The sequence below is a fragment of the Colius striatus genome, chromosome 3 (genome assembly GCF_028858725.1).
Source record: "Colius striatus isolate bColStr4 chromosome 3, bColStr4.1.hap1, whole genome shotgun sequence".
Classification (NCBI taxonomy): domain Eukaryota; kingdom Metazoa; phylum Chordata; class Aves; order Coliiformes; family Coliidae; genus Colius; species Colius striatus.
This window is the reverse complement of record NC_084761.1, coordinates 52,354,999-52,380,344: the sequence shown is the minus strand read 5'-3', so window position 1 is coordinate 52,380,344 and position 25,346 is coordinate 52,354,999. Positions and strand designations below refer to the sequence as shown.

Here is a 25,346-nt window from a genome sequence, read left to right as displayed (position 1 = left end):
AAGTGTACAATGAAATGGCATTCACACAGTCTCCTTCCCCTTGCTGGGGATTGACAAACCATTATGTGGATTACATACACTGGTGGAAAACATTATCTTATAAAAAGGCACATACCCGTGATTTAAGGCTAGTACGGTATTTGCTTCATAGAGAAAGTAAAATTTTAAATGAAATTAGTACATTGCATGGCTGGCCTCACTCAGCGAACCACTTGGTGAAAAGCAAAAAGGTGTGCTTAGAAGCCTCAGACTGACAGTGATTCTTGCTTTAGTGTTTTTCTTTTTTTTTTTCTTTTTTTAAACCTATGATGGAAAGGTACATCTTTTAAAAAGGCATTTGCTGCATTTCCACTAGCCAATGAGCCATTTGTTACTGTTGTCTTATATGCAGATATCGCATATAGGCCTTATATTATTTATCTGCAAAATACTCTTTTAACTCTCTCCTTTTTAAAAGTCATATGAAAATTACTAAAGATGTTTTCTATACTCATCTATAAAATACCAGATGTTGGTACAAATCATGTAAACCTCCATTTGGAAATATTTTGACTGGCCACTGAAGTGACCAGAAATCACAAATATAATCTGTCAGTGCAAATCTATAATAGTTTCGTTTTCCCTCCCTCCCCCCACCCCTCCATCCCGGTTACAGAAATAACCACCAACCTTTACATGGAAAAAAAAAAAAGAAAAAGAGTGCTCTATATTTGAAATTACAGAAATTATGTTTGGTTGTCTTCAAGTCACCTACACTTTCCCACCAAATTCAGTTTTACAGTATTATAAAAGGGGAAAAAAATTAAAGCTGTCTGTGCAAGAATCACTACAACAGTCCTTCAACCCCAACCCTTAATTATCATCAGATTTAAAGATTTCGGGTTAACATGGGTCCTCTTCGGTGATCTGATTACTGTTCTTCAAGCCAGGATGGGGCATCTGCTCCGGGAGTTTTCAATTTGATGTGGAACTGTTTAAGTGTCTGTTCAAGCTGCTTTTGATTGCCAGCAAAGTACGCCGCAATGGCATTGTGGAACAGAACAAGCTGATTGTGCAATACCTTAACCTACAGGCAAGGACAGAGATAGGTTAGGAGGAGAATGCAGACATTACTAACATCACAGGTCAGTTATAGAAATATAGGTGTATTTGAGAAGCTCAGACTTCAAACATGTTTATTTAATAAATGATTAAAAATACAAAATGCAAATACAAAGTTCTTAAACATTAAAGTGACTCAGTTTTCATAAAGTATATTTAAGAGCCAACACTAATGTAGAATTGCTTTTGGTCCTTACATACAACTAAACGGCATGATGTTATCAAATATCAAATACTTGATGACAAGTACTTTATTCCTTGAAGTTACACGCCAAACCTCTGTTTAAGATACCTACCTTCAGGCCAAATGGTCTTCCCTGAAAGAGTAGAACAAATGCACTATCTAAAGTATGCAGTTCATTTATTTGTTCCCCTTGCAGAGAGTTGCTTGCCAGCTCACTTAACCTTAGTCAAAAGAAACAGATCTTTTCCCTGCTATAGTTCTTGCCATCTCCTGTAATACAGGATTATTTACAGCACTTGGTCAATATCTTGACCATAACAGTTGTAGAAAGTAGTTATTAAACATTCAGGTCATAGCAGTAATCAAAACTTCAGAAGAGCACAAGAGTAACTGAAAGGCATTGCTGTTTTTCTCTTCCAGTCTAGTCTACAATGACAAGCTGTATAGCACTGATGAAGTGAAAGTTAAACAAATGCTACTGGTGCTAGCACACCAGTAAACCTGAAGTTGTATGCTGAAGAGGCACCTGTCCAGTTTCTCCTAAAGCCAAAACCTGTCCTTTTGGTCCCTGAGTGTATTCTCAGCCCCACACAACCTTACTGTCAGAGTGCACATCCCTACACTGTTGGCCCTGTGCCTGTTTTCAGCCTACAAGACCTTGAACACAATAGTATATAGCCAACATGGAAGAGAACAAAATGACAGAGTGCTGACTGCACCCAAAAGAAGGATGTGGTAGGTAGAAGATTAGGCTCCCTCAAATTTTGGATCACTGTCTCACGTCAGCACAATCCACTGCCTACTCTTGTCATGCTGGGAAGCAAAACTGTCCTTGGGCCAGGTTTGGCCTATCCCTATCAGTTGGCCAGGACTGTTTTAACAGGGTAACATGCTTTTCTGAAACGTACACAACTCAAACCAGAAGTACTTTATTGCCTTTGTTTAAGAAAAGATCTCAAATATAAAAAACCCCACAACATATACTATACAAGCTATTACAATGGAGGATTTTAACATTTACACTATCACACAAATGTAACAATATACTTTATTTTTAAAGTATTTTGAGAAAAAAGTTCTGAATGTGCGTTCTGAATGTTAGTTTCAGCATTAAAAGCAGAAATTTCTTTTGAGTATACAACATATTGGACCATTCAGTAAAAAAAAAAAAAAGTAATCAAGTATTAAGTTCTGCACATAAACTGACAACTGTACAGACCTCAGTATCCTACTTAAGCGAGAATCTCTCTTTGGTGACCTAAATTTTGGTTTAAGTTGTGCTGACAATTTGAAAGCTGGTATCCCTATGTTATTCCCACTAACACTTCAGGCTAATTTAACTAAATATATGTAAAAGAAAAAGTTTTTTGTTTCATTAACTGTGTAAAATGATAGGTTATTCCATCAAAAGGCTTGATAGATTATTCCACTCAAAAGCTTAGAAAGCAAAAAAAAATTAGCAGTTTTTCTTGAGTTTTTCTTCTGAGTTTTTCTTGAACAGATTCTTTCATCACTGACATGCAAGACTTGACACAACTGAAGCTGGGAATTCTACACAGAAGTACACTCATCCTTCTAGCATATTATTAAAATATTACAAGAGTTTTATTCACACTGTTTATAGGAACTCAAATAAAAGCAGGATAATTAACCCACCTTCCCAGCCCAAGTTCATCAATTTAAGACCAAATTTGGTACTTCGTTAGGGTAGCTTGTAGCACAAAGCTCCTGTGAACTGCCCTGAAGTCTGTAAATGCAATCAGGCCTAGGCTCAAGCATACATGCAGACACGCACAGAGGCACACATGCCTCTACACAGATAGTGTAGTGGCAGATGAGTCGGAAAGAAAAAATGCATTTTTTATTTTGGTGGGGTGTTTTTTGAACTACCAGAGTTACCTCATGGCATGAGGATCTGTCCCTAGGCCAGATCATTGTGGTATACATTTTGTGATATTATCAAACTAGTTGCAGAGGTTCAAGATGTTAAAACTTCTGCTCTCCTCCTTCAGAAGCTGGTTGCTAAATGAATTCCAAAAGTGATGGTGGAATTTTCCTTATCCACAGCTCTGTCCAGGTAATTTTCAGATTAAATCTCTAGAAAAAGACCACTTATTCTGTATGACACTGTACAAAGACGCTCTACTATGAGCTGTACTAGGAAATGAAAGAGAGAAAAAGGCTGTAACATCTCAGATCACCCAGTGTTCACAGCAAAAACGTCTGCAATCACAGCTAAGAACTGAATTACAAGTATTCACTGAAAACCATGTTCAAACCTCAACAGCTTTCCCAGGAAAGAATCTCAGTCTTACCCACTCCTGTATCCAGCTACTGATTCCCTGCTTACACATTATGTTTCACCTCAACTCTCTGTTGGCAAAACATTCACGTAGTTACGTAGTCAGTTGGATCATGGAACAGATCTAGATTAAAACTAACCAGACAACAACATATTTGCTTTAAGCTGGATCTCTTCCCCAACCTGATTCTCTGTGCAGTTGCAAAAGCACTTATGTAAACACAAAAGAAGGCAGTGTGGGGGGAAGGGGATACAGCATGAAGGGATCACCTTTTTTTTTTTCCTCCAGTAAAAAACCTTGTAGTGATTGTCAGTCAAGAGTGCTACAGGCTGACTCTTGAGCACTAAGCTGTAGCACCTATGACAGTAAAGGAGTACTCAAAGATTTGCCTTTCAATCAGAGAATGTTAATGGTATATTGCTAAAATACAAGGTTCCAATGTACAAGGAGCATACCTGTCAAAAAGCCATCACACTTGACAGTTGAACTTCCTTTAAAATCGTTGTTCCTTGTTAATTAGCTGCATACACTTATTTGTTCATAATTTTGAGCAGAGTAAGTGCTCCATAATAAACTTGGCAAACTTAAGTCTCAAAACAAAACTGAACTTAGTGGATAAAAAGGGTATACCTTAAACAGAGGAACTAAGTTTCATATGCAGAAGATACTATAGTTTGGATTTGAGTTTTCACATTGTTTCTGGATACTCTTAACATTTTATTTCTTTTAAAATACTGTCCTCATTCCCCCACCCCCCTCTGAAAACCCTATTTGCCATGGCATAATAAGCACGATTTCTTCATTCAGACTTTTCAGCCACATCAATGACCAAAAAGACTACTCTCTTTCCAATCTTTCTGTGAGTTTGTACCTCCTCATAACTATCATAATTGTTTCTCCTAGCTATCTTTATTTGAAATTATGTGGTCTTCATGGTTGTGTCATCTGCATTTCCATTAGACTGCATAGTGCTTTCATTTGTAGAAGCTAGCATTTAAACACCAAACTCCTGAAGTACAACTCACAGAAGTGCATTCAATTTCTTTCTCTACACAGAATGGTATTTGCCATTTCTCAAGCTCATACATGAATAACAGTTTCTCTTTTCTCAGAAAGAGAATGACTTTTCAAAAGTTTTTCTGTGATAGAAAGCTCTAAGGCAAGAACAGATCATCATCCTTATAAAAAAACAAATAAAAAATTGTTAGACACAGATTTTGATTGCAGCTGTTCTTAAAATCACTTCTAAAACAAGCATTAATAGAAATCTTGTGTATTGTGTTTTACAGACAGAAATTTTCAATCCCAGATTTACTGTTCTCTGAACCTGTAGAGGCTTTTAATTTAAATATTAACAAATAAACCCAGGATAAGAGGCACAAAGACTGCAACCACATGATGACTCTTTTTCTCCATAAATGTAAGGTCATCTAGAGTATTGCTGTTTGGTGACATCTGCAGCAACACAAACAAACTGGAGCCCACCCGCCAGTTAAACTGGCTTTATAGTTCATTTGCAGTGACAGTCTGAATCACGTCCCTGTCTTCCCTCTCCTGATATGTCATGCTTAACCAAATGTGACAAAACTTTTGAATGGAAACATGACTGAGGGCACCTCGCGGAGGTACATTGACAAAACAACATCTAAGATTCTGTTTTGACACAAATTTGTCTGGTAAAAAATACATTATTTTAAAAATCTTTAATATTGGTCAGACTGTAAAAACATTCATTGTGAGATAATCATGAACTGATTTATCTCATCTAAAATTAAACTCTAAATTGCTTAATTACTTTGCTATGGTAAAGTTTCATTACACAATTCTGTTTTCAACACAGAAGTGGTAACTAAGCTTGAGACTACACTGTACTACATCCTGGATCAATATGTACAAGATTTGAAGCCCAAAGGTTTACAATCTATAATAGAAAGATTACACTGCTACTGCATCATTTTCTTAGATAAAAAGGCTTCTCTAATTAGACTCAAAACAAATATTCATTCAAATCTGGATTCTGCACCACGACAAGACATGTAAATATGTTGAACATTAGAGATTTTCATGTTCTAGTATATTGTAGAGTGAGTCTGGCAAGGCCATCACTTGCCTTGAATGCAATAAGCCTGCAATAACAGCAGGTTTCTAAAATAGGCTAAAATCAGGTATTTTGCCCATCTTATTTTCTTTTATTCTGACCTCTCATTCTGTTAAATAGCCACCGACATGAGGACAGACACACAAAATGGCAACTTTCTGTTACTAAGAATATAGTATCAGTATATAATTCCCTTCCTGAGACTACCATGACAGCTTAATGGTATCAAAACTATCCTTCCACCTGGAAGTTCAGCATCATATATGGTCTTCGGTTCAAGCCATATCCTAAACAGTGCGTTACTCCCACAGCTAAAGTAGCTGCATTGTACACTCATACAGCTGTACCCATTGTGCTCCCCTTCCTTTCTTTCTCCTCCTTTATGTTAGGCTCATGCTGTATCTATAGATGTTTAAATTATGATGATTTAGTAATTTTATTATGTACATTTGAAAAAAGTACAAGATCTGAGATTATTAAATCTACTTCCTACAGTTACTGACCCTATACTTATTGAATTAATAACCCTTTAGCATATGAAAAGTAATTGACTTGAGCGCAGCCACATACACTCTGTATGCAGCTAAAAATTAAAAGTAATATTTATAACAGTTGCATAGTTGTCTGGCAGATCAATTGTACATTCCAATTTCTTAATACTACCTTCAGGGTAAGTATGAGGCCTAATAGGAATTCCTCTCCATTGACATTAGTTTTCAAAAAAATGGTTGCACTAGAAAAAGGAATGAAGATGTCAACTTGGTAGTAACATCATCTCTCAGACAAGTACTATCTCCCACTACACCCCAGGAAACATTCTGGGCAACAGAACAACAAAAACTACCAGAGAGAAATGCAAATGGAAAAAAAAAAACCAAAACACAAGTGTTCCTGAAATGAAAATTTAGGATTAAAGTTAAGATTACATGTTGTTTACTATGGGGAATCCTATACAGTAAATAAACCCCACCAAGTTAAAGCTTACCAGAGTAAAGTTTTCAGTTGATAATTATATTTAAGCCAATATTTTACTGTAAAGGAAGCCCTTTCTATGGCTTATTTGGGAACAAAAGTCCTTATGTCCTTTAGTAAATATTTTGACATCTCTAGTGTCAAAACTGAGAAACGTAGGCCAGTGACAAAAAGCCTTAAGCATGTAAGTCCCCTCTGTATTAATCTAAAGAAAAAGGCAGGAAGGAAAAAACAATCTTTTTCAGAAACAAAATGTGCAAGCTGTGGCTGCTAACAGGATGCTTAATCTAAGTCAAGACTGTCACTAGGAAGACAATTTCATTCATGTTCCCTGAACTACCTAATGCACATTCGTGTTTCTTTTTTTTTTAAAAAGGAAACTTCTTTGTACAAGACAGAAACAAAATGCTTTCACTCTGAAGCTTTCCTATTTGTATACAAGATAAATTGCTCAGTCTGCTATATAGTTAATGCAAACCAAGAGGAAGCACAGTGCTATTTTAAACCAATTTGAACTTAAGCATCAGAATTCCTGTGCATATATGAGCTGAAAGATTTAAATAATTTCAATCATATTAGTAGCAAACAACTTAATAGAAAATGAAAATGTAAGGGGGAAGACACCTTCAACATACTTGCTTTCAATCTAGCATCTTTTTAAAACACAGTTCTTAAAGTAAAAAATGCTCATAAGTGTTACGTACCAGCATTTAGATTAAACTTCAGCTTACTCAAGAAAATTTATTCAATAAAATCCATACTGCAATTTTAAAGTTAATGGGCTACAAGTTCAGAAAACACAAAAAATGAGTCTTGGCCATACCAGATTTCAATCATCTGATTATCTGGTTGATCAACCATTAATGACTATGTGATTCCATATCCCTAGTCCTAATGCAAATGCCTATGGAAAGCAACAGAGCTCAGGAGCTACACTTTAAGCACGTATTGTTTTGTAAACCAAAGCTTTGTTGATTTTTCTCCCTTTTTTTCCTTCTTCTCATCTGTTGATGGTTTGTATTTCTTCCCTGTCCTCCATCTATATTCTAAGTAGTTGATGCAACTGTGTATGTGACAATAAATTCAAGAATTCTGAACAAAGTTTCCTCCTTCCATGCAAGGAGCATTGTTTGATACTGTTGTCATTTGACATCACTTCAATATTCTGACAGGCCCTTGTTACCTACATTCAAATCTTTGAAATACATAAATTAAGCCATCCTGAAAATGTTAGTCCACTGCTAGATATGGGAAAACTGATAAACTACTACATTTAACTAAATTTTGATCATATTTTCCTCCCTCTGAAAAACACAGGAAATATAGTCTTCAGATGTTTATAAATACTTAATTTACTATGAATATGAACAAAAATCAGATCTTAAAAGACCATAATTTCGATATCTTATTAGAAACAACTTACAAGGTCTCATTTATCAAAAGAAAGCACAATTTAAAAGTGTGTTCTGTAAGGCAATTATATTTTTGCCTGGTAGACAATAAGAGGGGTAAGAATCCCATCGTTAAGAGGGTAGAGACAAAATGGTATGGTTGAAAATCACACATGGGGAAAACAAACCTTTCAAACCAGCAGTTCAAAAGCCGTGTTTAGAATTAAGAGACAATAAAGGCATTAATTATAGAAAGTTATATTTCTCAGTTCAAGTTTTTTAAGAAAGCTTAATTTTGAAGAAGTCTCTTTTCAATTCTCTTTCTTTGCGCATATCCTCCATGACAATACTGTCAAACTTCAGTATGTCTTTGAACCTTAAATAAGAACGCAATAAACTGGAAAGGTAATGCTTTTCCAAACTTCAAACTGTCCGTATCAACAAGAAACTTACTGCCATAATGTTTCCCCATTTATAGTTAGAGGAGTTTTAAGGTTGCATCCTCTAAAAGCGTGTCCTCCAGTGATACAGCAAGAATTCAGAAAATTCAGCTTATTTTCTTTGCTTGCTCTACTTTTGAATTCGGATACATTTTAAGATCTAGCAAAAGATCTAACTACAGTATTGCTAAGAAAACAGAAACTTAAAAGGACAAAAGTACTAAACATAATCTCAGAAGCTGCAGCTTACCTTATTTTCTTCCAAAAATTTCAATTTGATAGACACATCATTACGCATTTTGTCATATTTCTCTTTGTGCACTTGAAACAGTTGTTGTGATTGCTCAATCTTTGGCAGAGTATTTGCATCACGAGGGCCAAGATTCAGCTCTTCTAGGTCTGTTCTATATGCATCATACTCAATCCTGGAAAAAAGAAAAAAACCTAAATGTGTCTCAAAACAGACCTCACAGACAGAGACAAGTACAGTATGAAATTAACAAAATAGTTAAGAAGGGGAAAAAAAAAAAAAAAAGGAAACACCTGGGAAAGACTTTTCTCCCCCTCCTCCTATTCATCAAGCAACATCACCCTTAAGTAACATTACCCTCAACAAATAGCCTCCCTTTTTCGTTTCCATCTCTGCCACATGCTCACAACTCTCTGTTGGCTTTAACAGTCAGACTTTCCTAGGACATCTCCACTTGCTAACCTAGATAAAGCTAGTGAATTTTTTTTACAGGTTTTTCTTCTGCTGTTGAATCAGTTCAGTGAAGAGTTTGTATTGAGAAGCACCAATAGCAGGACATCCCCTTTAAGGAGACGTTTGAGCAACAGCTCACTTCTACTAAACTCTGTACCAGGGCTTTTTCAGCATGCTCTAGGCTTCTCAGCATGAACTCATTGGAACAGTTTTATAGTTCTTCCACAAACAGTTTTGCAAGAACTTGTCTGCCCTATGGATAAACAGGCTGCAAAAAGATGATGCATTATTTATACTCTCCTGAGGACCTATCTTATTTTCCTAGGCAAATCAGACTCTGGATCAATACCACTACCGAAGGAGATAAGGGAAGAGAAAAACAGGATGTTAAGACTAACAGACAAGTTAGTATTTAAGCGAACTCTGCACTACAGGTACACATCCCACTTCCAGATAGGAGATGAAAAGTATTTTCTAATTTACTCTTGTTCTCTCCATATTATCTATCCTGGATATTGCTCGCAAAACCAGATTCATGTTATTATGGTATAGGCTCTTGCCTGCAGACACTTGACAATATTTTAATTGAACCAGCTAAGTATTCATGTAGCATCATCTATTTTTTAAAAGTCCTAAACGTCCTCAATATCCTTCCATATTGGACTGCACCATTTTATTACATGAGATGAACCAGTCATACCTTCTAACAGGAAAAAAAAAATCAGAATGTCTTAGAAGTATTTTTCAATACAGAAGTAAGTTTGAACCATCAGCTTTGTCTTAATAAACTTTGTGAGTTCTCCCCCCTCCCCACCCAAGACAGTTAAGCTTTCTGTATATCAATATATAGCATATATATTTGTGGGAAAAGCACCTATGGAATGCTGGTAGTTTAAAGATTGTATCACTACATTAATCTTGTGCTTTCCAGTGTTACATACAAGTCTACTGCATGTTGGATCCTTGCCAGATATATAAATTTTATATTATAGAATATTATTGCAAGTGGACAAATGTTGTGATAGTCTCTTAACTTTCTTCTTCCTCCTTATATGTAATGTGTTGTTTGTACCCAGCCATCTAGTTCTTGACCAGGTAAAGCTATAGATAAGTCAGAAATCACTCCAAGGTCATGGATAGACCTGCCCAAAGCCTCCCTCTTCCTTGTATACTTCTTTGTAGCTTTCAAATAATGGAACTTGGCATTATCAGCATGTGATAGATAATTTTAATGTAACAAATCGATCGATTTCTGTCTTTTCAAATATGCTTTCTTACAGATATTTCTAGAACTGGAAAGAAATCTGGATTAAAAACGTTATAAGAAAAAAAAAGAAAAAAAAAAAAAGAGACAGCTTTGCACTTGGTGTAACTGCTCCAAAAATAAAATACAACATTTTCAGAGGTAAAAGAAGTAATGTTCACAGGCATCCCCGTGATTCTCATTGATGCTATGACTCAGGCTTTATTTAAAGGATTTCTTTCCAGAAATGAAACAAACCAATAGAGAGTTGATGGAAAAGGGGAAGAGATGAATGCTGAAGTATAAATGAGGACATGGAAGAAGAGGCACTAAAAGAAATGTGACCTATTTTCATATTACAAAATGACAGACTGGCTATTTAAGCAAAGAACTTTTGTAATTTATCTGCCTCATTGAAATGGCAAAATAATTGATTTCTTTAATGAACAGAAAGTCACAAAGGTATAAAAAAGAGAAGAACCATATAGTCAAAATGACTAGCAAGAACAATCAGAATACACATATTTTCTATAAATTTTCAAGGGACATACCTTGAAAATATGCAAAATTATTGTTATGGCTGCTTAAAATAATTTAGTAAAAAATAAAACAACATATATTGTATATATTAACGCTGTCTTTCATGCCTTTTGAAAGCTGATCAAAACAGTAAGTTACTATTTTGCTTATAAATAAGCACTGGAACAGAACAATTTAAAAAAAGGGGGAGAGAACTTTAAAACTGAAGTGGTTTGCAATTCTTGACCTAAGAAAGTATCATCTCAAAGACTTAAAGCATCAACTACATCCATTAAGAATTCAGGTAACACACTTTATCCTATTTAATTGAAAGAAAGTCGTAATGGAACCAAGGATAAGAATGGGCCCTTAGTCCAGACCCTGACAGGAAAAGGGAACCTGGCTTTAGAGTACTATGTCACATCTGAAAGTAACCTGCTGTGGGGCAGCAAATCCATAATCTACTGCCAGATGTTACTCTCTAAAAGGTTTTGGGTTTTTTTTTCCACCTTTGCTGACCAAGCTTGGAACTTCTGCATAGAAATTTAACCACGATTTGCACGTATAGTGCAGCAACAGAAGCACAAGACTAAATGTTTTTCTGTCAAAGATATTATTTTAACTATTATACCTTAGCTGGATAAAAGGATTAACCTTACACTGTCACACAGCTTAGAAAGCCACCTTAATATAACACGCAGGAAAAAATAGCTGCAATTACTCTTAGAGCTAACAATTAAAATTAAGCCTACAAAAGACCATTTACAAAACATTTGAAGATACGTGCAATGAGGTAGTTATCTCTAAATCCTAGTTATATGAGAACTACATAATAAGCTTTTTATCTGACAGGTTAGTCACTCACAAAAGGACTAAGCTGATAAATCTGTTTCCTCAAGATTAGTTAGTAATGAAAACAGCTAGACACAGAATAGCTACCTGGCACTTTCATACTGTTTCACAGTCAATAATGTGTCTTCAATTGTTTTATTCACCAGTGTATTCACACTGGCAATAAAAAAGTTAATAGCCCCGAGAAGAGTTTCTCCATTTTTAGCTAGAAGTTTCTGTGTATCTGCATTGTAGCCAAACTCCTCCTATAAACAAAGAGCAGAGAAAACAAAACTGTAGATAATTTAAAACCATAACATTCAACAGCAACTATATAAAAACACAAAAACGCACAGATTTGGCTGTTCTGCTTCTGTCTGTGTATAGTTATGATTAAACAGCTGTGATTTCAATACAATATTCAGATCCCAGTTTTTGAAATCTCTAACATCAGTAAACCACAGTATACAATTTCATTACCACATATGATATTTTAAAATACTTCATTATGTGATTTCTTATTACTTAAAAAACAAGTACTAATGTAATCTTTGTCATTCAACAGGGTTTTAATCCAGCATCTCTCATGTGGTTGTCTAGGTAATACTTTAATACAAACGGCGACATGAGTACATTAAATACAGTAATATAACTAAAATCACAAGGGCCTACAGCATTAATTAGCTACCAAGTTTTATTCTTTCATTCTGAAAGAGCACTGCAAAAGTCCCCAACATCTATCACAGCTTAATAGGCTGTAAATAATTGAAGAGCAGAGTATCATAATGAATAGGAAATAAAACTTACAATGTAGGTCAGTCATAAATTTTAAAGGGACAAGGGCAAAATTATTTCCAAGTTATTTCAGTCACATTTGGATACATGTTTGTTCATGTCTTCAACAGCAGTGTAAGCCCTGACCAAGGCTGCAAAGACTTTCCTACTGCATGGATGCCAAACAAGTTCAAATATTATATTTATGTCATCCATATGGCATCTTCATATTCTGCAGATGGGAGTTCTTACTGAAAAGAATACAATCTCTGGTTGTAATGGCTGTAAAACACAGTAGGTTCATATTTGGAATTTGGTCTTTTTAGGTTTGCACACTGCCAACAACTGACTCAGAAGTGCTGAATTCTCACAGTTCCTTTTCATCTGTGTAGAACATGGACACCAAAGCCAAATGATATTTCATGTTAACATTAACGATTTCATGTGGGTAAGGGTAACGGACAATGGTAAGGGAAGAATCCTCTACAAAAGGAAGTGCAGTGGAAGTGAGTAAACTGAAGAAGAAAAAAAGGAAGAGAACTTTAGGCAAGTTTTAATGAGCTAAGCCCTGTAACCACCACTAAAGATCGGTCACCTTTGCTTTGCTTGGGTAGCAAAAGCAGTCACCACAAATCATTACAGATCTTGCTGAAATTTAAAAAAAAAAATTAGTCTTTTTCATCTGGTTTTGCTCTAATGTCGCCAGCAACACAGTGCTATGAGTGCTAGCACAAGGATGAAATAAGAGCAATACAGGCAGACATGATAGCAATAGGAATGCCCCCATTAAGTCCCACTTCTTTTCCTTCCTGCAGGCAAGACTGCAGTTAGTTTTCCAGGTGGTCCTCTGATGCAGATCATCACAGAGCCAAATGAGCAACACTACCAATTCAAAGGAGAGAGGTAAGAGCAACGAGACTGCAGTGGCCTGCAATACTAAAACATGCTTGCCACCAAAACTATACTTCTACTGGTTTATACAGCTTCATATATATTAAAAAAAAAAAAAAAGTTTTGTCCATGAACTCTGCAAATATGTCTTATGAATCAGACAGGAAATCCTTTCTGTATCCAGCGTTTACACTCAGTTCATACTCTACGCACAAGTTAATTAAAACTGGAATTCATCTGTCTATATAATCAGAGGCACATGAGCCCAGAATCAGGAATTATCTTCCTATCCAAAAGAGAAGCAGCAAAACACTCACATTAAGCAATACTTCTGCAGACACCTCTTCGAGATCTTATTTTGTTATGTATAAAATAAGAAATATTACTCTATGAAGTGGTGTGGGTTTTGGTAGGCTGGATAATTAAAAAAAATTATATACTGTTAGCACATTACACATTAAAGACTAACTATTAAGAAATGTTACTTTTAGTCTGGCATAAGTTTTAGAGGCAACAATGCTAAACAATCATCCAAGATGATCAGGCCAGACTATAGATGATAATACACTACAGGTTAAACAAAGGGAAAACACAAAGAGGAAAGAGACAAACGTCAGGCAAGTCTCCAAGAGGCAAAGGTTAGATAACTTTTATTACAGCAGCAGAAACCTTTATTTGATTTTCAACAGCCCCATTCAATAGTCTACACAGGAGATGAATAACTGAAACAAATTCCAAGACCAGTACAAGATGCTGAAAGAAGAACCTGGAAGATCAGTATCCCATTAGAAGTTACAAGCTATTCATGGAAAAAATCCCAAAGCATTCATTAAATGAGCAAAATGCCAGATTTAATCCAAGTTTCAGAAGAAACATCCAGCTTCAGCACAGACTTTGTAACAGTTGCTAAGCTTGGCCACAAACCACATGTCGATATTTTTGTCAGGAATAAACATTATTAAAAACTTTTAGCAGATTACTTCATTTCTTAACTGCTCAAAGCGCTCTACTTTCACAGATCTTCATCTGTCAGATTGTAATATTAAAAATTCCTTTAATCCAGTGCAGGAGCCTTTTTTTTCAGCTAGCTATCAGTTAAGGTTCCTCTGGGCTAGCATGAACTCCACCTCCTCCCTTAGAACTCAGTGGGAATAGACAATCATGAAATGGAAAAAAAAAAGAGACAGGTTTTAAATTTAATAATCACAAAGGTAATTTGAGCTGTTTCATCAGCCACGGTCTTAGGGAATTAAACCTATTAATACAGGTTTTCCAAAAGACCAGTAGCAATATCAAATCGCTTTAACTTAGGAAGTACAGAATAATCAACACAGAAGCAAATCAACTATTGTTTTCTATGCAATGTCTACATTCTCTCTGTGCAGCAGACAGTTTTATTACCAGCAACAAGTGCCAGTCTTACACAAACATATAAACCAAGGACTCTCAAGAACCCAAATGCAGCTGTCACTCCCGCTCAGAAACTCCCAATATGGTAAGAATACAGATTAGTCCTATGAGAAACAGAATTCTGATTAAATAAGGAGTTGGAGATGAAATCTCAATGATCAAATACGCTACAGAAAAATAATTTACTCATATTCACTGTGCACAAGTAAAGTCATGTGTCCTGTCCTACTTACTCCCAGGCATATTCCCCAAAGACATCCTGTAACTGAAATAACGTAACACTGTAGAACAGTTGGATAACATTTCATTAGAAGCAAAACCAATAGTAAAATGCATTTTCTAAACAAAGAGAAGTTGTCAGCTCTTGAGTCCAACCACCAACCAAAGGCAAACATTTAAGAAACAAAGAACTACAGTAATTTCATTAATTTCCTATAGTTTTAAGTGAATTACAGAAGCTTTTATCACAAAGAGTGTGTAATATACTGTTAACTACAATGCTTTTGAAAGTAGTTGCTAACTACTGTACATCCTGCATGAGTCAATTGGCTTATCTTCAGCTCTGTCATTTTATTTAACACTATAAAAGTCTTACATGAAGTTCCAATGATTTCAAACTCAGGTCAGCAAATGCATCTCCAAGTTGCCTTTGGGTATGTACCATCTGGAAGAGTTGTGTGGACAGCATCTGTGCTAGTCTCAAGATATTTTCATATTTTTTTTTGTTATCTCTCAATATATCTATTTGAGCTTCTAGTTCCAGGTCTACTGTTCTTGAGCCACGACCTAATTTTTCAGAGATGATCTGACGTGTACACTGGGGAAGAAAAAGGGAGAAATTATAAAGAATCAAATATATTCAAGACAATACAGCATACACCCATTTTCAGCTTCAAGGGACAATTCTTTCACAATCACCCCTCCCAATATTAGTTTGCACAACAAATTGAAAAAAACAACACACTCTTTAGAAGTTTATCAGGACTCAGCAAGAACAGCTGGACAAGTCTCAACTCCTACTAAGATGAATATTCAAGTTACCAAATCAAGAGCATAACTAATTGTTTCTCAAGTAAAAGAACACTTATCTCTTTTTAGGTTTGGTGAATCTCATTAAGTTAGAAGAAGCAATTTATCCTACCGCATTGAAGTCAGTTAATGGGAGTATTATAGTTCTGCATAAAAATATCTAGTTAGTGATGTTTTGCGCTTTGTCTACCAACCATCCAATTCCAGATCATCCATGTTATGTTCTCAAAAAACGGCATTTGGTTGTTGCCATTTTTTTGGTGGGGGGAGGTGCTGGCAGGTGGGGAGCTGGGTGGCAAGGGTGGTTTTCAGTACATTTTTGTAACCAGGATCTCCTACTGAGAAATGCATAAGATTATTAAAATGCATTTCTTATTATTTACACATCTATAAAAAGGAGCTGATTGTCTCAGAAAGACTTACTTTTTCTGTCACAAATTCGGATTCACAGTTCATTAACAGTGAGCAGTGCGTTTACAAGGCTGTAGACACTTTCACCCATCAATGGCTGTGACAGCTCGGGCTGCTACCACATTCTGCTTATCTGTGACCCCTTCTCTGCCAGAGATTTGAGCCCAGCTTGGAAGTGAGCCTCCCAAGATGCACATTAGGGTTTCCCTTGACTGAAACAAAGGAGAAGCCATTTGCAAAGCAGATGTGTAGCAAAGCTATACGGTATCTCTACTGAAGGCAGGAATTATTTACTGTTATACTAAGGTACTTGAAGTTAATCTGTAGTCCCAAGAGGTGAGGAGATAACCAAGTTACATATATGAAGAATTACTGCTAGAAGCAGAAGAATTACAGGGAAATGAAGCTAGTAAAGTCTGCAATTACTCTTAGGGTAGTTAACCTAAGTGCAACACTGCAATTTTGTTAGGTGAAATAATGCCCAAACCTATTTTAAATCATATTCCCCAGATACATCACAGCACTGGATTTCCCACGTCTTTAGTTTAATCCAGGCTTTATTTACATCCAAAAGATTTTAGCCTGCTAGAACTTTTATGCCTTTCCTAAATTTAAGACAGAAGCACAGGAAATACTCAGGAATGATTAAATAGAACAAGTTGATCGTAAGCTTTACACTAGAAGGTACAGAAAATTTGCACGACTTCATTAGATTCAATCAAAGACCAAGGAAGAGCACAGTTAACTTAGGAGACATTTGTCTGACAAATCAGAAATTTAGGAGAACATAACAAGTCACATCAACACAGAATACAACTTTGGTAGTATAGAAATTGCAAACTACAGCTTAGCAATGAGCATAGGCAGAGTATAAAGAAGCACTTCACTAGGATCTACGGAACTGATGGACGAAATTTGTCTGCTTTCCAAAATAGCTGACACACACATCCTCCTATGTAAATGCAGAAGAAAAATCTTGAAGACAAAATTGTGGATGGTAAAATTTTTGGAAGCAGGAATAAATTACAAAGGCAGGAATTATTTTCACCAAGGAATATTTGCTTCAGAACTTATGGCAAAATACCTGAAAAACCACAGTAGTGACAAGTGAGGAAAAACTAGTAATTGGAAAGAATTACACTGTATACTTTGTAAAATTGAACAAGAATAACTGAGAAAGAAAATGCACCCATTTATTTTTATTTACTCATGTTCTAAGTGGACTAGTACAGATACACAAATTGCTGTATATTGTCACAAGGAAATAAGGAAATTTCACATATTAATTCCTTTTTTGTTCTAAAAGAGTATCTATTAAAGAATGCTGTCCTGAATATGACCACATCCACAATAAAAAAAAGTTACACAAGGGAAAGCTTAGAAAAAGGTCTCCTTCAAAGAAATAACCGAGTAAAACATTTAAGAGAAACTGATTTTAAATTGACTGTGTTAAAAGATGAATGGAGGCATTACTGGACATGTCTCAAATGAAAGTTCCACTAGAAGAATGGCATTGAAGAGAGGCTTGTAAAACAGGTACAAAAGGTTCTTTTCTCCCTCAATATTTTGAAAAATATAAGATAAGCTTTTTATTAGAACTGCTGAAAGCCAAGAAGAGTCACAACTTTCTTGTGTCTATGTCTTTTTTGCTAGACCCCTTTTATGTAAAGGGAGGAAGCAGGGGAGGGGGAAAGAATAGGAAAATCTCTTGCCACTAGATGGTAGAAAGAACAGCAATTTCTTTTGATGCAAACTCATGATTATGAGGGAATATAAGACTGGAGAAAACTGAGAGGGACTCTAGATGAAAGGCAACAGGATAGTCTTATAAATTCATAAATTATGGGAAAAAGCTACATATAGTCTATGAAAACTTATTGTTAAGCAAGATACATAACCAGTTTTTATAAAATCATAGAATGGTAGGGGTTGGAAGGGACCTTTAGAGATCATCTAGTCCAAACCCTCTGCAGAAGCAGGTTCACCTAGATCAGGTTGCATAGGAACATGTCCAGGAGGGTCTTGAAGATCTCCAAGAAAGGAGACTCCACAACATCCCTGGGAAGCCTGTGCCACTGCTCCGTCACCCTCAGAGTAAAATAGTTTCTTCTTATGTTTAAATGGAACTTTTTGTATTCCAGTTTCATCCCATTACCCCTTGTCCTGTTGCTAGATACCATTGAAAAAACGGATGCCCCAACCTCCTGACATCCACTACTTAGGCATATGTAAATATGAATGAGATGCTCCCTCAGTCTCCTCTTCTCTAGACTAGTCCCAGTTTCCGCAGCCTTTCCTCCTAAGGAAGATGAAGCTTTAACCTCCCGTGATTTTGATTTGGAAACAGTTCCTTAAAACAGAAATAAAAATGGGAGATAACAAAAGCAACTGTCTGTCATTCACAGAAATGCGTAAGGGATAAGCAGCAAGGTACTCCAAATATATGAAGGTATACTTAATCATTTACTCTCAGATAATGTATCCGATAATTTAGATTTCACAGCCTCCAATACAGACGCCATGACAAAGCAACTACTTATGTCAGATTCCAAATGAACTTCCTAACAGCAAATTTTACCACCAACTCCACTCGCAGGTTAATGTCTGGTACAGTGAAAAGCAGGGATATCAGCTCTGCGAGGTTCAACTGCTGACCTTCCCCTTAACCATTCACTCCAGTTCTTTACTTCTGTATCTTCTATGATCAATTAGCTACTACAAGAAGCGACTTCTCATGACCTTCCTAAACCAAAGCAAGCCAGTATATCCAAAAGTGGAAATATTTTCCTTAATCTAATTAAATACACTTTTTGTACGTAGTCTACATCTAAGGTGTTTTCAAAAGTATGGCATCTCCAGGGACATTTGCATAATGCTCCTTCAACTCAGAAAGAATTCATAAACTCTCTGAACAATCCCATTCCTCCAAAACAGAGGTCATACGTGACCTAAGTATGGGACTCTAGAAAGATCATAACTGATCTATCTCCCTAAGTGTATTTGGGAAACAACTTCAAGATTATACATTTCCAGAAAAGAGATTTATTTAGTTTTTTGAAAGTGCTAGCCTTTGTTTACTGTGCCATAACTAGTGGGATTCTAGATTTCAGAGAATGGAAGGTTTAAGCCAAGAAACAAATCTAGAAATCCAGACTTTGCAAAGATCACTGCCAATGAAATAACACTCTAAACAAGGATATAAGGTCACTTCTCTTATTATCTTTCACTAGTCCCCTGGCTGTTGCTAGTGGGTTTGCAATATTTCTGCAACTTAGACAAGGGGATTTTTTTGGCTTTGTTTTCTAAATCAAGGCACCAAAAAGAGAATAAGGTCAAGTCCTCTTCTATTAAGCTGTGATGCAGCAGGTTCCATCTGAACAATGTTTCTTAGAGAATTTAAAATAACATCTTCAGTCGAATAGCATGTCTTTTGGTTGGACCACTACTCCAGGAGCAGCTGACAGACTTCTGTAGTTGCTACAAAATTTGGATTGCAAGAAAAGTCTAAATTCTAGAAGTCCATTAATTACACATTAAAAATATGCAAACAACCGATTCTAACACAAAGAACAGCATAAGCATTTACTAGGAGGTAGAATATCTCCATCCCTGCTTCCCATCCTCACTGTGGAGGAAAGTCTTCATCAGACTTCAGAACACTGAAAGGGAATTTTTCCAAAGATTCTTGATTTCTTCGCAGTTTGATGTAGATCTCACTGATGCACAACCCTCCTCTGTCATTTAAGCTGCAGGCACGTTTGAAAAAGCTATTTTTCAAACCTGCTCTTTGTCTAAAAGTCCTGCCAGTAATATATTCCCTGATAACTGTTATCTTATGTCTTTTTTAAGAAGAGTCACTTCTGGCAAACTAGTGTGCTTTAAGCAGCTTTTCTTTATTCTTTTGTTATTCTTTTCATTTCATCAAATTCCAATTGATCACAAAGAAGCACCATAGAGTAAAATACACACAAATTGAAGCAACAATTCCTACGCTAAGAAAAAGCAACCAGCCAAGGCAGATCAAAACCATTAGAATAGTAATGAACAAGTATGGAACTTGCAGATGGGCCTGAATTTTTCCCCATCAGCTAAAATTTTATTCTACCAGTGATCAACTCAGATAGCAAAAAGATTTGATTACAAGCATTAGTGCTGAAATCTCTACATTCTGTTTGTTGAGTGGGATATTAGAAATGGGACATCCTTTACCTTGTTAAATCAATAATACCTATGTAAATGCAGGGATTTAAAGAGGCTCACAAACAACCTATATTTGGAAGAAAACTAAGCCTTCCCTACACAGTCTTGCTTATGCTCACTGCAACAAGAAGTTACTTTCGCATAATAAGACAATACTTGGAAAGCTTTAGACCAATTGAGTAGTAAATGCATTTCTAGAATACATACACACAGAGATATATGCTTGCATACCTTGTAAGTGTTCAGGCTCCACTTTCTCACCAATTCCAACTTCTCCATTGCTGGATTCTTTACTTCATCTGCCAACACAACAGGTCCACTCTTCTGCTGAGCTCTGCCCCCTATGTCAGACACAAAGGAAATCTTCAAGGCCTTAGCTTTTTCTCTTTTAAGGGATTAATAGGAAGTATGGAAGATTTGAGCAACTGCACATGCAAAAGCAGAGCAAGGTAGCAGTAAGAACTTTAGACAAATACGCAGATTTTCAACATCAATTCCAGAATGAGAGTGTTATTTTAAAATTGATGTCAAGAGTGTATATATCTCAGTATTTAATGTAGTAATCAACTGAAGAGAGCTCACCTGAATGCACACTTTCACTAAGTAACCTTAAAACAGCTTTTCAGACATGTTTATCACTTAATCTACATTTTAAAATTCCAACTGTTGAACATCGTCTTGGATTTATCTAAAAGTCTGTAAACAACCCGGAAGACCATTAAATGAAAATTACCAGCATATAAAAAATGTTGCCATAGAGTGTAACTAATGAATTTTGAAACAGGCTTTTTCATCTTTTCCAATGAACATCATCCTTTCCTGAAGATGTGTTCGGTCAGTATCTAAATTATTTATTTCATCTTTATTAGCTCATTGTATTAGGAATAACTAATTCTACAAAACATCAGTATAAAAACAGCAACAAATTAAAGATTTGAAGCAACAAACTAAAATACAGGGAGCTAATCACTACACACTAATTGACAACACTTAGCATTTTCAAGCTTGTACAGAGAGGTCCCTTCTAACCCTTTAGATTGTGTAATTCTGAGATCATGTGGATTCTAAAGTTTTAATTTAAAAAAAATATTTCCTAATATGCTAAACAGTAAGAACTGTGAAGCACTACCACCAAGCAATATTTAATTTATTCATGTATAGTTTTGACTACTCCTGTCTCTAATCCCTACTGCTACTTAGAGTCACCTTAGCCTTGCCAGGTTATTTATGTAAATAAGGGTTTGGAAAAAGAGTCTATACAGATGCCTCAAGATACTCCTTTAGCATCACGCTCTACTATGTTCTTTACGTCTCCAAAATGCTGTGCAAACATTAAGCAATTAATCCTCTCAACACCCTTATGAGGTAACCGAATAGGTTTTCTCCTTTTATATAGGAGGAAACAGACAAAGATATTAAGTAATTTGCCCACAGGCACAAAATGAGTCAAGTGGCAAAGCCTAGTTTGGGTGTTGTGAATTCCTAATGGCCACCTCATACTCTATTCTACTGGAATGTGATCATTTTGGCAAAAAAAACCCACCGCAAGTTTCAGCTTTAACCTAAGTACAAGATTTTGGTTACTCAGTTTAGCTACTCTTTGTTATTATTAATATTTGGTGATTATATTTAAAATTCTATAGAGCAAAAAGCATAAAGAAGAGGAGGCAGAGATTACTTAGTGAACTGTTACAAGCCAGATATGAGAGCCACCAAACACCCATGTTAATTTATACTTTGAACTAATTGTAAATAAAGTTACTAGAGACATGGAGGAGTTAGTACAGTGTCGGCAGAGACAAGGGCGTTATCCGTTCAGTGCTATGATACCTGTGGGAATAATTAAATCACAACCTTGTCCAGCCAGTCTGCTAGCTGCTGCACTGCTAGGAGTTATAACAGATGATTTGGGTGATGCTGAGGAACCTGAAAAGGTGAAATTTAATCATGAAAATAAATCATCTTATCTTAGAAGGCAATGTACACTTCTACACAGTTAGGGGTTTGGTTTTCTCCAAAATAAAGAAACATTTGCTTCAGCAACACAAAGTAGAAGCACTCACAGAAAAGTTGCTGGAATTTCTAATGGAAATACTTTAAGAAGTGCAGCTGTTCCTGTGAAGTACTCCAAGTTTTCATGATTTAATCATTTTCTTGTGATGCCAAGCTTTTTTTTTTTTGGAAGAGTAATCAAAACAATTGACAGCTTCATCAGTGAAGTATATACTAGCAACAGAAAACAGCACAAAAGATTGTTATATACAGCTTATACAGCTGAAACCTTTCAGGTCTAGGTAGATTTCACTCTGCACTGCTACTGAATGGTACTCACAGCACTAAGGGGTGAAGTAAGCTCTGAAATCTCTGCCAATTTCAGATATGCTTGATTAACATCTGCTCCTAAGTCTCTGTGAACACAGAGCAATAAGCTATCCTGAAGATCACACAAGCCATTAGCTGTTAAGGTGTGTAATCTCCTTCCCAAAAGAAAGATTCTACAGCACTTGCTTGTTCTCTGTATCAAAAAAAAAAAAAAAAGCCCAACTTTAAATGAGCTGCACCATGTGTGTTCTGTTTCAGGATTATGCTTTTGGGAGCTTTGTCACTCTTTTATAACACATAAAAGTGAAGTGACAGTACTTAGCAATTTTCAGGATTTAAAAAGTCAACAAATGAGCTTTTTCTTGGTAGTCCTAACTAACCATCATAATGGAGGGAAGCTTTTATTACTTTTGTTGCACAGTTACTTCAGGGACAACAAGATGCTAGGGGAGAGTAAATCAAATCTAAATTTTAGCAACTTCAACAAAATATATCAGTAACACTAAAAATAACACTCAGCAATCCACTTTTGCCCTTTAAACATACTACAGAGCACTACTAACATGAGATATGTGAATCCAACGATTTGGATCCAATTGCGTATAGAAAATAAGACAGAAAGCTCACTTCTTGTGTCCTTCTGTAGCGACACATTGCGTAAGAGCTGTGACTGCATTCATCCAGGCATAAAAGTTTGACTGCAAGATCCTAGTAAAGGCCTAAAGACTGAATCACGTCAGCAAGCTAGCCAAGACAAGTAGTTAAAAGAAATCCTTATCATTTGACAGAGTATTAATGCAGCCTTATGCACACTTCATCATACAACACCCCCCAAACACTAAAATCCCTTTCTCCCTCCACTATTGTCTTCATTCAAAAATGAAGCCCTAATAAGGATACTTGGTCAGGAGAAAAAGAATTTTTAGAAATAGGACAATCATTCTACTTTTGTGCATAGATTCATAAGACAACTTAGGTTCTCTCACCTCTCGGATTTGTTCAGAGTATTAGGAAAAATCTGAAGAAAATATCCTTTGAGGAAAACTCTGATATCTAAAGTGGTAAAAATTATATGTCCAAAGCTCATCATTTGTGTACAAATACTCTCTAGAAGGTTATGTATTTTAAACGTATTAGTGTAGCTTTAAACACATCTTAAGACACTTTTTCCCCTTACAGCTTACCAGTTGTAACAGTTACCCTGATAATAGAATACAAAAAGGCAAGAAAGTTGAGCAGTAGAACATCTGTCTGTTTTTAGATAGATATTTTTCTAATTTCAAAGACTGAAAGAAACCACAGCATTCACTTTGTAATATATGTAGAGTACAGCATGTAAATCACTGTTTCCATTAGTACAGAATTTTACTAAACAGGAAATGAAGCAAAATGCAAATTAAACCTATGTCTACAAAGAGACTTATTTTCACAGCTGCTCATTTGAGTCTGTTTCAAACCATTTCAAACTCAGAAACTGTCAAAGCTACAATATTCATTAAAATATCATATACTACATCATGATACTCTACTGTTTTTAGATAGATGTGAAACACTGACATTATTTACTTATCACTTTATATTTCTCATTGTTTAATAGCAGCTTTGATTCTCTAAAAAATATTAATACTTGCGTAGTGAATTAAAAATTAATTAAAATCCTTCTGCTACAAACAACTTCAACTCTGTGCTGACAACATATGAGAACAGACACTTTTTCATTGAGTAATACCTGGAAAAAGAGATTCAATGCATTATCATTCCTAACAATTAAATAGAAAGTAATATATGCATTACAACAAAAACAAAAAAAACAAAAAAAAGGAGAGTAGCATATATTCTCCATTTTAACAACCTAGCTATAAGGATGAATCTACCTAGATGTAGGGACAGAGTACACCCTCATCTGATGACAGAAAACTGGGAAGAGTGGCCGAATCCCAAGACAACTGGGCTTGCCATTTAGCAAGATATTAACCAGATTGAGAGTTGGGCAGAAAAGAACTTCATGAGGTTCAACAAGGGCAAGTGCAGAGTCCGCACCTGGGGAGGAACAACTCCAGGCACCAGTACACGCTGGGGGCTTACCTGCTGGAGAGCAGCTCTGCAGAGAGAGACCTGGGAGTTCTGGTTGACACTAAACTAACCATGAGCCAGCAATGTGCCCTCGTGGCCAGAAGGCCAATGGCATCCTGGGATGCATCAAGAAGAGTGTGGCCAGCAGGTCAAGGGAGGTACTGCTCCCCCTCTACTCTGCCCTGGTGAGGCCTCATCTGGAGTCCTGCATCCAGTCCAAGAGTAGCATATCTTCTGGACAAACTCCAGTGGAGGGCTACCAAGATGATCAGGGGACTGGAACATCTCTCCTGTGAGGAAAGGCTGCGAGACCACCTGGGGCTGTTTAGCCTTGAGAAGAGAAAGCTGAGAGGGAAAGATGTCACAGGTTTGTGTGGAGTCACTTTTTGCTTGGTAACAGGAAGAAGGAGCTGCAGTGCTGTCCCTGTAAACAGTTCTTGAAACTTCCTTC

General features: G+C 36.2%; 1 protein-coding gene across 6 annotated transcripts in view; it reads right to left on the bottom strand.

The window, feature by feature from the left end:
* Nucleotides 1-640: 640 nt before the first annotated feature.
* ARFIP1 (ADP ribosylation factor interacting protein 1) overlaps nt 641-25,346 on the bottom strand; it is a 44,723-nt gene continuing 20,017 nt past the window's right edge. For 4 of the 6 annotated variants that reach the window (XM_061993305.1, XM_061993308.1, XM_061993306.1 and 1 more), the window contains 6 exons: nt 22,331-22,426; nt 20,732-20,841; nt 15,456-15,677; nt 11,894-12,051; nt 8,740-8,914; nt 641-1,066 (listed from right to left, as the gene is read on the bottom strand). In XM_061993305.1, coding sequence (XP_061849289.1) covers nt 911-1,066; nt 8,740-8,914; nt 11,894-12,051; nt 15,456-15,677; nt 20,732-20,841; nt 22,331-22,426 — 917 coding nt within the window. In that variant the 3' untranslated portion in view covers nt 641-910. The remainder of the gene's footprint in view (nt 1,067-8,739; nt 8,915-11,893; nt 12,052-15,455; nt 15,678-20,731; nt 20,842-22,330; nt 22,427-25,346) is intronic. The other 2 variants (XM_061993304.1, XM_061993307.1) reach the window with 2 other exon arrangements.